This window comes from Saccopteryx bilineata, chromosome 2, assembly GCF_036850765.1.
Source record: "Saccopteryx bilineata isolate mSacBil1 chromosome 2, mSacBil1_pri_phased_curated, whole genome shotgun sequence".
Classification (NCBI taxonomy): domain Eukaryota; kingdom Metazoa; phylum Chordata; class Mammalia; order Chiroptera; family Emballonuridae; genus Saccopteryx; species Saccopteryx bilineata.
In genome coordinates, this window is record NC_089491.1 from 55943325 (window position 1) to 55958554 (window position 15230).

Below are 15230 nucleotides of genomic sequence, written 5' to 3' on the forward strand. Positions count from 1 at the left end.
CTGCAGTCAACAGAAGGGCAGGAGCAATGCCAATAATAAACTCATTGAGGAAGTGACACTTAATTGATCTTGAAAGGTATTAATCCTGCTGACGACAGGTGAAAGAGCAGCAGAGACCAAGACACAAAGGCATAAACAATATAGCAGGTTGGGCAAACAGCAAGGCCAGGCCTAGATTTACCCCATAGTTAAGCAATTAAGAGCCATAAAAAGATGCTAAAGAATAAATTGGTTTTAAAAACTTGTACACAGATCTTCATAGCAGCACTGCTGACAATAGGCAAGGTGCAAACAATTCATATCTATCAACTAATGAATGGGTTAATAAAGTGTAGTATCTCTGTAGAATGAGTGGATCATTATTCAACCAGAACAAGGAAAGGAGTTCTCACACGGGCCACGATATGGATGAAACTTGAAAACATTATGCTAAGTGAAAAAAATAAAACAGGCACAATATAGCACATATTGTATGTGTTCATTTATATGATATGCATTCAGAACAGGTAAATTTAGAGAGACAGAAAGCAAATTCGTGGTTGCTGAGACATGGCGGTGGGGGAAGAATAGAGAGTGACTGCTTTACGGTTGGCTAATGAGTTTTCCTTTGGGTTGATAAGCTAATTGCAGAAACGCTTTTTATCTAGAACCAGATACTGGTCATGGTTGCACAACATTCTTAAAGTAATAAATAACACTAAATTGTATACTTTCAAATAGTGAATTTTATGTTAAATTCTAAAAGTAAAACATAAACAATACAAAAAGTTACAAAGTGGAAAAAAAAATTCTCTTCCACATCTTTTAGGTTTTAAATTTTAATATGGCTTTCCAGAAATGTTTTTTCTATGTGCAAGGCTGAATGGTCATACCATATACTTTTTCTCTGTCAGTTTAAGTTGTTTGAGAACCTCAGGATTTTAAAACTCCTTCATCATATGTAAGTCTAGAAGAACTTACTTTAAATTAGAACTAGCTTGTAATTGCTTTAGTTTTCAAAGATTTGGTTTGGTTTTGTTTGTGTTTTTCTGAAGTGCGAAGTGGGGAGTGGCAGACTCCTGCATGCCCCCAACCAGGATCCACCCGGCATGCCCACCAGGGGGTGACGCTTGGCCCATCTGGGGTGTTGCTCTGCTGCAACCGGAGCCATCCTCAGCGCCCAGGCCAACTTTGCTCCAATGGAGCCTTAGCTGTGGGAGGGGAAGAGAGAGACAGAGAGGAAGGAGAGGGGGAGGGGTGGAGAAGCAGATGGGCATTTCTCCTGTGTGCCCTGGCTGGCAATCGAACCCGGGACTTCCACATGCTGGGCCGATGCTCTACCACTGAGCCAACTGGCCAGGGCCAAAGATTTTGTATTTGAACTCATGAATTGATAGCTATCAACAAGTTTGGATTTTCAGATGGGTTTTACTGAGGAAGGTTCACTCTGTCAAAATAGTTTTGAAAAACCAATAAGCGGCTGCCCCAGCCAGATGGCTTAGTTGGGAGCACCTCCTGATGCACAGAGGTTGCCACTTCAGTTCTGGTCAAGGAAGGTTGATGTCTCTCTCTCTCTCTCTGTTTCTCCCTTCCTTTCTCTTTAAAAATTAGTAAATTTTATTTTAAACCCAATAACATGCTGAGAAGAGAAAGAGCGTTTTGAATGTAGAGACTGACCCCTGGTGATGCTAATCTGAGCAGGACCATGGCAGGAAGACTTGATGAGTATTTATTGGGAAATCGCTTCAAGTAATAGTGACTAAATCACTGTTTCATGAAAAAAAAAAAGTTACCATTTCACATGCAGAGGCACTAACTTTAACAGTCAAAAGGTTTTGAAAAACATCTCAATTAGAAGTTAAATTTAAAGTTAAGGTTATTTATCCTTCTTTTTAAGTGAGAGGAAAGGAGATAGACAGACTCCTGCATGTGCCCCTACCAGGATCCACCTGGCAACTCTCATCTGGGATCGATGCTCAAATCAACCAAGCTCATCTGAGACTGACACTCAGACCAACTAAGCTAACATCAGCACCCAGGGCCAACACTTGAACCAATGGAGCCACTGGCTGCGAGAAGGGAAGAGAGAGGCAGGGGAAGAGAAGCAGATAGTTGCTTCTCATGTGTGTCTTAACCAGGGATTGAACCCAGGACATCTGCACACGGGGCCAACACTCCATCTACTGAATCAGCCTGGCAGGGCCATAATTTATCCTTTACAGTTAGTAAGGTAATGTGATATAGCCAACCAAACAATATTGTTATGAAAGAAAGGGTGTTTTTAAGAAGGTTGGAAACAATGTCAAAGTCATGCATGAAATAAGATCTCCAAGGAGAATATAAACATTATTGCTCAAGTTTAGTAAATGTATCAGAAGGGATGAATCTGTCCTTACCTTTAATCTCAGGGATTTAATTCATATTAACAATTTAAGTAGGGAAACTATTGTGACTTGGCTATTTGAATCTCTGAAAACAAAGAGCTATATAATGATTTTAGGAGAGAGAAAATTCATTCAATATATAGTCATCAGATATTAATTGCAGGGTTAAAATTAATACTCTGGTTCTGTTTTCTTATCTATAAAATAAGGAGAACAGTTTCACTTCATAAAGTAGTCAGGAGAATTGTGCTTTGCAAAGCACTCAGCACAGGACCTAACACAAAACAAGTGTCCAATAAATGTTCAATATTATTATAGCTGTTAATATGATTAATATCATCATCAGTGTGCCTCCTGTCTACAAATTTATAATCCACTGTTATAGGCAAGAAGTCAAATGCAATGCAAAAGATTACTTAAACACACAATTTATTTCCTTTTTGTTTATGTTATAGTATCTGAATGTACAACTACTTAATAGAAAAATGCGTTGGGAAGAGGATATGAATAGACACTTCTCCCAGGAAGAAATACAAATGGCCAACAGATATATGAAAAGATGCTCATCTTCTTTAGCTATTAGAGAAATGCAAATCAAAACGGCAATGAGATACCACCTCACACCTGTTCGATTAGCTGTTATTAGCAAGTCAGGTAATAGCAAATGTTGGAGAGGCTGTGGAGAAAAAGGAACCCTCATACACTGTTGGTGGGAATGTAAAGTAGTACAACCATTATGGAAGAAAGTATGGTGGTTCCTCAAAAAACTGAAAATAGAACTACCTGATGACCCAGCAATCCCTCTACTGGGTATATATCCCCAAAACTCAGAAACATTGATACGTAAAGACACATGCAGCCCCATGTTTATTGCAGCATTGTTCACAGTGGCCAGGACATGGAAACAACCAAAAAGCCCATCAATAGATGACTGGATAAAGAAGATGTGGCACATATACACTATGGAATACTACTCAGCCATAAGAAATGATGACATCGGAACATTTACAGCAAAATGGTGGGATCTTGATAACATGATACGAAGCGAAATAAGTAAATCAGAAAAAAACAGGAACTGTATTATTCCATACGTAGGTGGGACATAATAGTGAAACTAAGAGACATTGATAAGAGTGTGGTGGTTACGGGGGGGAGGGGGGAATGGTAGAGGGAAAGGGGGGGGGGGAGGGGCACAAAGAAAACAAGATAGAAGGTGACAGAGGACAATCTGACTTTGGGTGGTGGGTATGCAACATAATTGAACGACAAGATAACCTGGACTTGTTATCTTTGAATATATGTATCCTGATTTATTGATGTCACCCCATTAAAAAAATAAAATTATAAAATAAAAAAAAGAAAAAAAAAAAAAAAGAAAAATGCGTGCTACTAATATTTTAACTGATCATAATTTTAAAATCATAATTTAAATGTGCCATGGATTGCTAAAATTGGCCATTGTAGTGGAGTGGCCAGTTGAGATTTTATCTGGTATTCTGTTCTCCTAGTGCCTTGGATGCACAAGGAAAGAATGAAACATCGTTTCCCTCTAGAGGGGAAGCTAAATATTAAGACCAGTGTGACCACAGGGGTTTATATGAGTTGTTCTCAAACAAGCTGAGTTTAGTAAGGCTGTAGAGTTGCCACTGAACTGCCCCTGGTGAAGGCCATGTCCGGCCTAGACAGGACAGAGTAGAAATGGCAGGCAGATGATTGGGATCAGCACCCAAGTGCAGCATCACACGGCCACAAAGGAAGGGCAGCCACGGCCACCTGGAGTTAGAGATAAGGGGTTATCTTCACTTAAGAACTGTACATATGGAAGATCTGTTTTCAAAACTGAAAGAAAGTTCCATGAGGGCAACAGCTTTGCCTTCCTCCCCAAGAACAATCTGTAGCCCCAGAACAAGAACAGGTCCTGGGACATAATAGACACTGAATCGATATCTAGGAATGAATAAATACTTAGATCGTAGAAGGCTCTATGAATTCTTGTAGAGTGGAAAGAAAGGAAAGAGAAGTCCCAAAGGGACTAATATTAAATTTTTAAATAATTTTATGGGTATAGCTCAAACTGATTCTTTTAAAATTTTAGAAATAAAACAGGTGGCATTATTAGTACCTGAATGGGTAGTTCAATACATTTCTGGTATATGAATCACTGAAAGTATTTAAATAAAAGATAAGATGGACTAGAATGTGCTTCAAGGGAAACAGTCCTATCTGAGTACAAGATTAGATGGTCTGAGGGTTTGACATTTTGAGGTCATTTACCTTTTTTTGAGGTCTGATGAAAGCTATGAACCCCCCCTCCATGGAAAAACCCATATGCAGACATTGCAACAATCATGAGGGTGGGTCAAGGATATTAATGGATGATTGATTAAAGAGAAACAGGATGAGGAGACTCTGAAGTCCCTTCTGAATCTATCTCTATCAGTCTATAAACAAAAAATCTTCTCTTATTAACTTTTTTGTAAATGATATGTATATTCTTTCTTAATCAGTTTTGTATGCAGATATATGCATATTGATTAGATTAGTTTAAGAGCCACCATTTCCAATGTTCAGAGAAGCCTAAGGTTGTAAGAAGGCTATAGATTGGGAGTACTTTCAGACTTGGAGTTTCATGGGTGCTGAGAACCAAGATGTAAAAATAGGTTTATTGACAAAAGCACATCAAACAGGGCTGAAGGAAAAGATCAAGAAAAGCAAATCACAGCTGCAACAGGGAAGAAACCACTGGCAAACCCTGTCATCCCAATAAATTAAAAATAAATTAACAAAACAAAACAGGGAAAGAACCAAGAAGTGACTAATAAGACATAGCAGAAAATCTTAAACTAGGCTGAAGACGCCTTTGTCATCTAGGATTCAAATGCACAGCAAGGAAGAAGGCAGGGCTGAGAGAGTTAAGTGCTCAGGTAGCTGAAATGGTAACCAGAGACTTTAAATCAAATGTGAGAGATAAACATTAGAGAGAAAACATTTGGATTCAAATCCCAACTCCATTCCTTCCTGGCTGAATAGCACTGGACAACCCACTGAAAACTTCTCCAGAAAGAATGTATTCCTTACAATGGTATCCACTGATGGAGTACAATTCTTTACCCTGTGTCACTGAGCATTTGGCTTTAAGTGGTAAATCCGTAATTCACTTATGAATGGAATGTGTTGCTTGTGATCTCATTGTTGGCCACCGAATCCAGTTCTTTAGTATGTTAAACACATGTCATATAGCAGGTATTCAATATTTGCAGAATGAATGGTTAAAGGCATTACATAGATAACGGAGTGCAAATAAAATAACTAATCTCTAATTCCTGTGTTTTGACAGACTACAATAACTTCTAAAAAGTAATGTAATTTTCAAACCAGAACATATTTAATGAACATAACTTCTAAATATCTGTATTTTGTGTCACAGAAACTATTTTGAGACCAAATTAAATTAAATGCAACATTTTACTTTCTAAAGTACATGCAAATTTGTTTTAAAAATATTCTCAACAAAGATTAAAACAAATTGTACAATCATTTCTATAATTTTTCAGATCATTCATTCATTTAATATTTATTATCTATACTATCTGCATGGTTCCATGCTTGCTAAGATGTGGAAAATATTTTCTACTTTTCTCCTTATGTCATCTGAATAGGAACTTATAAACAATTTGAATGAGAATGTATACAAATAAGATACATGGTCAGCAAATATATATTAGTGGTCTATAAGAAGAATGACAATAAAAGAGTTGTTTATAATAGGTAGAGGTCACTTTAGGATAGGAAGGTAATGAAAAGATTTTGGAGGTGGTACTTGAGCCTCAAAGAATGAGCTTAAGCCTGACCAGGCAGTTGCGCAGTGGATAGCTCATCAACCTGAGATGCAGAGGACCCACTTTCAAAACCACAGGGTCACCAGCTTGAGTGTAGGCTCATCTGGCTTGAGCATGGGCTCACCAGCTTGAGCATGGGGTCACCGGCTTGAGTATGGGATCATAGGCATAGTCAGTGGCTCTAGCCCAAAGGTCGCTGGTTTTGAAGCCCAAGGTCACTGGCTTGAACAAGGGGTCACTTGCTCAGCTGTAGCCCCCTGGTCAAGGCACATACAAGAAAGCAATCAATGAACAACTAAAGAGCCGCAACAACAAGTTGATACTTCTCATCTCTCTCCTTTTGTGTCTGTCTTTCCCTGTCTGTCCCTCTCTCCCTCTTTCTTGCTAAAAAAAAAAAGGAAAGAAAGAAAAAAAAGAAAGAGAGAGAGAGAGAAAGAAAGAAAGAAAGAAAGAAAGAAAGAAAGAAAGAAAGAAAGAAAGAAAGAAAGAAAGAAGAGTGAGACTGATCACAAGCAAAACAGAAGACAAGACAAGTGGACTTAAAACTAGTATACCACCCTGACCTCATGGCACAGTCAATAGAGCATCCTCTGGAGTGCCAAGGTCGCTGGCTGGATCCTGAGGACACTGGCTCAACCCCAAAGTTGTAGGTTTGAGACCTTCTCAGGGCACATTTGAGAACCAATCAATGGCACAACCAAGTGGAAGTCTCTCTCTCTCTCTCTGTATCTCTCTCTGTCTCTCTCTCTCCCTCTTTCTCTCTCCCTCTCCCACTTCTTCCCTTTCCCCTCCTCTCCTTCAAAATAAATAAATAAAAATGGCATATCTCTTCTCACCAATGTAAATTGATATAAAATTATTGAATAGTCTTTCATTAAGCTCTCAACATCCACAAAGCTGGATTATCAGTAGTCACGCGCTTTTGTATTTTACAGGCAACACAAAACAGTAGCACTGCAGGCTTTTGTCAAAAACTACTCAGGCTCCTGCCTCTTTTCATTAAAACTCCACTGAAAGAACCACTTTGGGAGAAGCACTTGAAGGACATGCAGTCAGTCTTGCCATGCCTCTGACGTCCTGAAGTCTATCTCCAACACTGGGCACTTGGACCACCTCCCATTGCCCTTCCCGATATCCTCAGCTCTAATGAATAGATATATGGACCCCTTTTTTGGGTCACATCTTCAGCTCAAGTCAAAGGTGCTCAAGAGAGGCAACCCTATAAAACTACCTTGCATAGGACAGCTTTTAAACATAATTATAAGACCAGTGTTGATGTAGGAAAAATGCTGGTCTAAATGCAGCATCAAGAATAGATGTGTTCTTGAGCAACTGCTTTTACTGCAGCTATTGCCAACTAGATAACGGCACAATACATTTTAAATCTGATTCCTAGCTTTGTTTTATGTCAACAATTGACTCTTTCTTTTCCCTATAAATGTATAAAAGCATCACTACTTGCCTGTGCCCTCTGGAGCTGCTTTAAATTCTTTCTTCAGAAAGGTCAGTTGTAAATACATGACTGATTAGATTGCTCTTCTTGCAGGTGAGGGAAGTCTACCTGGTCTTTATCCTTAAATCATCAGATCAATGCCTATTAAGTAAGTGGGCATGACAGAGACCCACAAGTGATACTGCCCACCTCTGTAACTGTCAGAACCTTCAGGCCAGCAGCCATGTGTCAGATACACCAGCCCCTAGGCTGCCCACAGCCACAGCCCCAAACTGATCAGGACTGCCAAGAAATTCCAGGAATTAACAGACAGCTTTACACAAATGGAAGCGCAGCAAACTACAGTCATACCCAGCAATATTGCTTAAAACCATCAAAGAATAAGTCTCATTAAGCTTTTTAAAAATCTTTATGAAATTAGAAGTATCTTTTTTGTTACATATCTCACATGAACGTCTTCCAGATACTTTTCTGACCACCTACTTTGTATTAAAACTATAAGACAGCCTGACCTGTGGTGGCGCAGTGGATAAAGCGTCGACCTGGAAATGCTGAGGTCGCCGGTTCGAAACCCTGGGCTTGCCCAGGGTCAAGGCACATATGGGAGTTGATGCTTCCAGCTCCTCCCCCCCTTCTCTCTCTCTGTCTCTCCTCTCTCTCTCTCTCTCCCTCTCCTCTCTAAAAAAATGAATAAATAAATAAATAATTAAAAAAAACAAAACAAAACTATAAGACAATGTTGAGGGACCCTAACACAATAGAGTTTCAGCCCTCCTTATGACAGGAGGCAGCAAGAACTTCTGGAAAGAGCAGAGGCTTTGGAAATAAGACAGGTATGGTTGTGAATCTTGGCTTTGCCACTTACTCGCTATGTCTGTAACCAAGTCAGATAACTTTCTGAGCCTCTATTTCCTCTTGTAAATCAGGGATGATGATGATTCTGCTGCTGATGATGATAATGATGTCTCATCTCAGGATTGTTGGTATACAGAGAATCTAGCTAAGTGTCTGACACAGTATGACAATAAATGTTAATTATCTCCAGTTGTCCTCCTATTTGTCAAAGAACTTTAATTTAGTGAGTGAGAACATTCTATTAAGTTAAGTATAATCAAAGGCAAAAACAAAATCATTACTTCAGTGAAAGAAAACTAATAACAATGACCAATAATTATTGAGCAATTACTATGTGCCAAGTGCTTTACACACACTATCTCATCTGCCTCACAAATCCTTTATGGAGCTATTATAGTCCACACTTTCTAAATGAGGATGCCGAGGCTCAGATATAAAATAAAACTTGTCCAAGTAAGTGTCAGAGTTGGGATTTGCATCCGCACAATCTGATTCAGGAAGCCTTGCTCTTAACCATCAGGAAAACACTGGTTTGACTAAATATGCAGAATTTCATGGGAGAAAATTCTAAATGGGGGATGATGGTCATGAAAGCCTTTACAAATAAGCGGACATGAAAAGTGGGCCTTGAAGGACAGAATTTAATTTTTACAGAGGTCAATTAGAAAAAAAGTATATTTTTATCTATTAATTACAGAGAGAATTATTTCCCAGAAGACTTAAGCTGACGTCCTCCATGTCAGAATGTCATCACTGGCTACCCTGAGCTACCCAGAAGCTGGGAAAAGATGTGTGAGGGATTACCTTGATGCTTGTATTCCTTTCTACCCCAGGGCCTTTCCACATGCTGTTCCTTCTATATAAAAGACTCTTTCCCACCTCCAATCTTCCCTACCTTACTCATTTCATTTCTATTCATCCTTCAGATCACAAGTTAGGTGTCATTCTACATTCAAGAAAGCCTTCTCTCCACCCCCAGATTCTGTTAATGTATCATTAGTTATCAACCTCCCCAAAACAGAGCAGAGTTTATATGCTTCATTCATCAATGTATCTATAGCAATGAGCCCAGACTTTGGCTCAGGAATCAGTTCGTTTTTATTACAGATCCAAGTCTAAGCTCCCCTACCAGAAGTGCAAGTTCTTTTTTTTTTTTTTTTTTTCTGAAGCTGGAAACGGGGAGAGACAGTCAGACAGACTCCCGCATGCGCCCGACCGGGATCCACCCGGCACGCCCACCAGGGGCGGCGCTCTGCCCACCAGGGGGCGATGCTCTGCCCCTCCGGGGCGTCGCTCTGCCGCGACCAAAGCCACTCTAGCGCCTGGGGCAGAGGCCAAGGAGCCATCCCCAGCTCCCGGGCCATCTTTGCTCCAATGGAGCCTTGGCTGCGGGAGGGGAAGAGAGAGACAGAGAGGAAGGGGGGGGGGGTGGAGAAGCAAATGGGCGCTTCTCCTATGTGCCCTGGCCGGGAATCGAACCCGTGTCCCCCGCATGCCCGGCCGACGCTCTACCGCTGAGCCAACCGGCCAGGGCCAATGCAAGTTCTTTGAGGTTAGGGCCTGTGCATCAGGAAGACAATCTGCTACAGTAAAGAGAACATGAACTTTGGCATATGTGAATTCAAAATCCAGCCACATGATCGTCTCTAGATGTATGATTTCTCGAGTCTTAACTTCCTCATCTGTAAGTGGGAAGAATGACACTGTGAGAACTGAAGGAGATACTGAGAATAACATGCTAGCCCTGGAAGCAAAGGCTCTTTAGATCTCCCTCCCCAGGTGCATCCTCATGACCCAGTGGGTCAGTGACGTGAACAATGGGACTGCACAGTTGAGGTCGGTGACCTCCCCCTCCCCACCTAGTTCATCCCAGGCCAAGGCTCCCTTCTCATCAGTTGGTTTGCATGGATACCATCATGTAGAAATACGCAAAAGTGCTTCAGTGAGCAACAGGTAGAGGTGTTGCTACTGGCAGAGGCAAGGAAGGGGACAGAATGAACATGTATATATTAAGTAACCACTAAGTGCCAGGCATTTTCATATGTTATTCATTTAATACTTAGAAAAGGAAACCTGAGTCTCTATTTGAAAAAACTGAGGTTCAGAAAGGTAAAGTATTTACCTGATCTCAAAGCAGGTAAATGATGAAGACCAGACTTGAACCTAGGTCTTTGTTTCTCCACAGGACTTTCTCCTGCCACTCGAGGACATAACCTCCAAAATGATTCGCTTCCTTGTAAGGGAAGTGTGCATCAAAAAACCCAAGGAATCTTTATGTATCTTTAAAGTCAACCTGACCTCGTTGCATGTGGAAGAATCAGGCAATGTAGTAATATTCGAGCACATTCAAGATAAATTAAGTATCTGCAAATGGATTATATACATCCTGGGGTCTTTGTTTTGAAAAGCTACATGCCACTTGAGTAGAAAAACTAACTGAATTCAAAATGCCTGATACTAAAATGTTGACTAGAGAATTAATTTTAAGTAACCTAATTTTGAATGAGCTTTACTTAATGGATTAAAAGTAGTGAGTCATTACCATCCTCTGCGTCTAAATAAAGTTATATGAAATAAGGGAGAGGGAGAAGATCAGAGGCAGTCATGTCCCCTCTCCCTGAGATGCTACACCAGTCCTGCGCTCACAGTGGGGAGCTAAGCTCCCAAGACCCCACACGACTTGTTCCACTCCACAGCCTACACACTGTGGTGACCCAAGACGTAATGCACCTGCTACCTGCGTTGGAATCTCCTGGAATCTTTGTCAGAATCCCACCTCCTGGGCCCACAGATTAGATTCCCTTAGGATGATGCCCAGGAACCAGAATTTTAACAAGCACCTCTAGATGTTTCTGATTCATCCCAAGTTACAGGAACAGCTTCAACATTCAGTAAAAATGCAAACAACACAAGGATTCCCTATACTTATTTATTTCATGGGGATATAATTTTCTGTTTAGAATCTTTAAAAATGTTAAGTAAACAAGATAATTATGTAAAGGGAAATAAGTGGTGATGGAAGGAGACTTGACTTGTATGGTGAACACACAATGTGATGTACAGAGGATGTACTATAGAGTTGTGGACCTGAAACCTATATAATTTTATTAAACAATGTCACCCCAATAAATCTAATTTAAAAATTTTTAAAGTTATTTATCCAAGGCCCTGGCTGGTGGCTCAGTGAATAGAGCATCAGCCTAGTGTATGGACATCCCAGGCTCAATTCCCAGTCAGGGCACACAGGAGAAGTGACCATCTGCTTCTCTTCCCCTCCCTTTCCCCTTTTTCTCCCTCTTCCTCTCCTGGCACTGAAGATAGCTCAGTTGGTCAAAGTGTTGGCCTCAGGTGCTAAAAATAGCTTCGTACTTGAGCACTGGTCCAGGACAGGGTTGCTGGGTAGATTCTGGTCAGGGTGCATGATGGAGTCTGTCTTACTATCTCCTCTCCACTCACCAAAGAAACAAAAACATATTTATCTCAGCAACTCTAAAGGCAAGGCATTCCTACTTTCAAAATGAGGGAAACCGAAATGAGTAAATCAGAAAAAAACAAGAACTACATGATTCCATACATTGGTGGAACATAAAAACGAGACTAAGAGACATGGACAAGAGTGTGGTGGTTACCAGGGGTGGGGGGAGGGAGGATGCAGGAGGGAGGGAGGGAGAGAGTTAGGGGGAGGGGGAGGGCACAGAGAAAACTAGATAGAGGGTGACGGAGGACAATCTGACTCTGGGTGAGGGGTATGCAACACAATTTAATGACAAGATAACCTAGACATGTTTTCTTTGAATATATGTACCCTGATTTATTAATGTCATCCCATTGACATTAATAAAAATTTATTAAAAAAAAATGAGGGAGACCTCTTTTTTTTTTTTTTTTTTTTTTTGTATTTTTCTGAAGCTGGAAACCAGGAGAGACAGTCAGACAGACTCCCGCATGCGCCCAAGCGGGATCCACCCGGCACGCCCACCAGGGGTGACGCTCTGCCCACCAGGGGGCGATGCTCTGCCCCTCCGGGGCGTGGCTCTGTCGCGACCAGAGCCACTCTAGCGCCTGGGGCAGAGGACAAGGAGCCATCCCCAGCACCCGGGCCATCTTTGCTCCAATGGAGCCTTGGCTGCGGGAGGGGAAGAGAGAGACAGAGAGGAAGGAGGGGGAGGTGGAGAAGCAAATGGGCGCTTCTCCTATGTGCCCTGGCCGGGAATCGAACCCAGGTCCCCCGCACGCCAGGCTGACGCTCTACCGCTGAGCCAACCGGCCAGGGCTGGGAAACCAAGTCTTGACATATAAATGGCATGTCTTCCCTTTACACAAAGTCAGAAATCAACTGATTTACACCTAGGAGCAGAGCAGTAAACAGTTACCAATTCACTGATTGGGGCATTTTATACCATAATTGAAGCCACTTGATTAACATACCTTTGTATCTAACTCCTAGTTAATTTTATCTTATGGGGGGAATAGCATTTTTCTACATTTATTACTTTGGTTATGTTCCTCAGTTAGGAATAGACTTCCTGACTCAACTACTAATTGCATGTTCGGGACACTCTTTTATTCTTCTGTACAATACCCAGAAAAGGCCATTTTTTTAAGATAATTACTTTCTTTTCTTATTCCTCTCCACTAGATAAAGCCAGTCTTCAAACCTACTCTCTTGCCTGCTATCTTACTGATTAAAATTCTGCATATGGGAAATTCATTTTTAAAAAGAATCCTAAGAGTTGAACAGCTTCTTGTGGTGTGGCAGACACCTCTGATCTTTCCCCCGTTCCTTGGCCTCTTGGGACTTACCTAGATCCTAAGGGTTCCCTGAAATTTGGGGGGACAAGTACACAGGCAATAACTCATCAGTCTGGGGTTTATGGGGGTCTCCCCATTTGGGCAAGCTCTGAGAGTTTGGTCACCTTGAAAAAAACACAGCAGGTTCCCTGAATATGCAAGAGAATTTTTTTTAAGCACCATAAGAAAACAGGGTTTAGTGATCCCCAAATGTAAGAGTCATGATTCAAAACTGTCACTCACTTGGAAGAATCTATAGTCAGGAATAGTATCTTCAAATTGACAAGCCACAATATCTGTACTTTTGCTAACCAAACAGGTGGGGAAAGCTCAAAAATATCTCATCCTCATCTTTATTTTTTTTCTTCTAAAAATGGGGTGCCTCCACTTAATCAAACTGTCCAAGCCACTGCTGACACAGTTACGACCGATGAGAATGGAACAGTAAATAATAGACATTCAGTTACCAATGTCATTTGTATAAATCCTGATTTTGGAAAAGGAAGTGTAGAAGATACACTCATAGAAGACATTTTGCACCTTAAAATGGAACTGCTTGCTTTGATGCAAATGGCTGTGGGTGTGTGCCAGGGGAGTGGGGTAAAGAACTGCTCTCAGACTATTCCTTCTAGTATTACATGTTGTCTGGCTTGAATCATTAGTAAGTATATTGTCTGTTGAATAATCACGTTCATGAAATCAGTACTTTTCTGTTCTATGCACTGAAAGGACTAAACAACACTGATCGATTTCCCCTCCTCTGTTATTTCTTTCACAGTAAATTTGTGTAGCGCCTAGCTTGTGCCAGGAGCCGGATATACGAAGATGAACGAAGCAAGGTTCTAGAGTCTATTAACGACCTCTTAAGATTTGCGAGAGCATATAGCCTCTCTCCCCCTTCCCTTGCAGCCTGGATGGCTGTCAAGTACTCTATGGCTCCCGGCTTCAGGGAACACGTTACTCCCAGGCCAACCCAAGCACCTAACACCAGGATTCTTCTGGCGTTCCCCAGCACCCAAGAGCTCAAGTTCAACTCCGGAGCCGCGGCACCCGCTCTGCACGGAGCGAACTCCGGGCTCGCAGGGCACCGCGCGAGATTCCCTTCACCTGTCCGCCCGGGGATCGGACTGCGCCAGCCCCCGCGCCCGCTTACTTTGCCGCTGTCGCTCACGCCGAGGAGGTGATCCCGCAGCACCTCCATGGGGCAGGTCCAGGTGGAGTGGACGAACGTCCCTCGGAAGATGTGCGCCAGGGTTGGCATCAGGGCGGCACACATGTTGGCGGCCGAGAGGAGCGCTGGGTCCGCGGGCCAAGAAGGGCGCACCGAGCAGAGGCGCGGCGAGGGTTCCTGAGGCTGCGGGCGGCTGCTGCACGGACCCCAGCTCCGGCCTGGTCCTGCCCCCGCTTTCCCCGGCGATCACCTGCCCCTGCAGGCCGCGCCCAGGGGTTGGCTCCCTGCCTCCTCGATGCCAATAAGATTCTCCTCCCAGCAATAAGCTCCGCGCTCCCGTGGGTGTGGTCTTTCTCTCCTCCTCTGCGTTAGTTTTTGATATATTAACTCTTTGAGTTTCCAAAATCACCGCTCACGTAGTGGCTGTCACCCACCCAGGGCAGGAGATGAAGGAAGGAGTTGGCTTTCGCTCTCTGTCCCCCAACCTCCTCCGTCTTTCTTTGGCACACCTAGCGTTGTATCTGCCCTTTTTCGTTGTCTTTTATTCTTAGGGCTGTTTGCAGCCAAACCCTGGACTCTAACCTGTAGCACCACCGAGTCTGAACTGGCACAGGTTCAGGCTTGGGTGAAAGGTCAGTTAGGGCTGCCAACCTTACAGACAGGTTTCATTTTCAGCTTTTGCCTTGGTGTTCTGGAAGCATGTCTTAGCCCTGGAGGTTAATCTGGACCCCAAAGTACCTCTTTTTTACCTTGAGGCC

At 42.3% G+C, this 15230-nt stretch overlaps 1 protein-coding gene across 1 annotated transcript in view; it reads right to left on the minus strand.

Annotated features, from left to right (window-relative positions):
- GDA (guanine deaminase) overlaps positions 1–15024 on the minus strand; it is a 92456-nt gene extending 77432 nt beyond the window's left edge. Inside the window, exon 1 of the mRNA XM_066257091.1 lies at positions 14455–15024. Coding sequence (XP_066113188.1) covers positions 14455–14577 — 123 coding nt within the window. The 5' untranslated portion in view covers positions 14578–15024. The remainder of the gene's footprint in view (positions 1–14454) is intronic.
- Between the last annotated feature and the right edge of the window lie 206 nt (positions 15025–15230).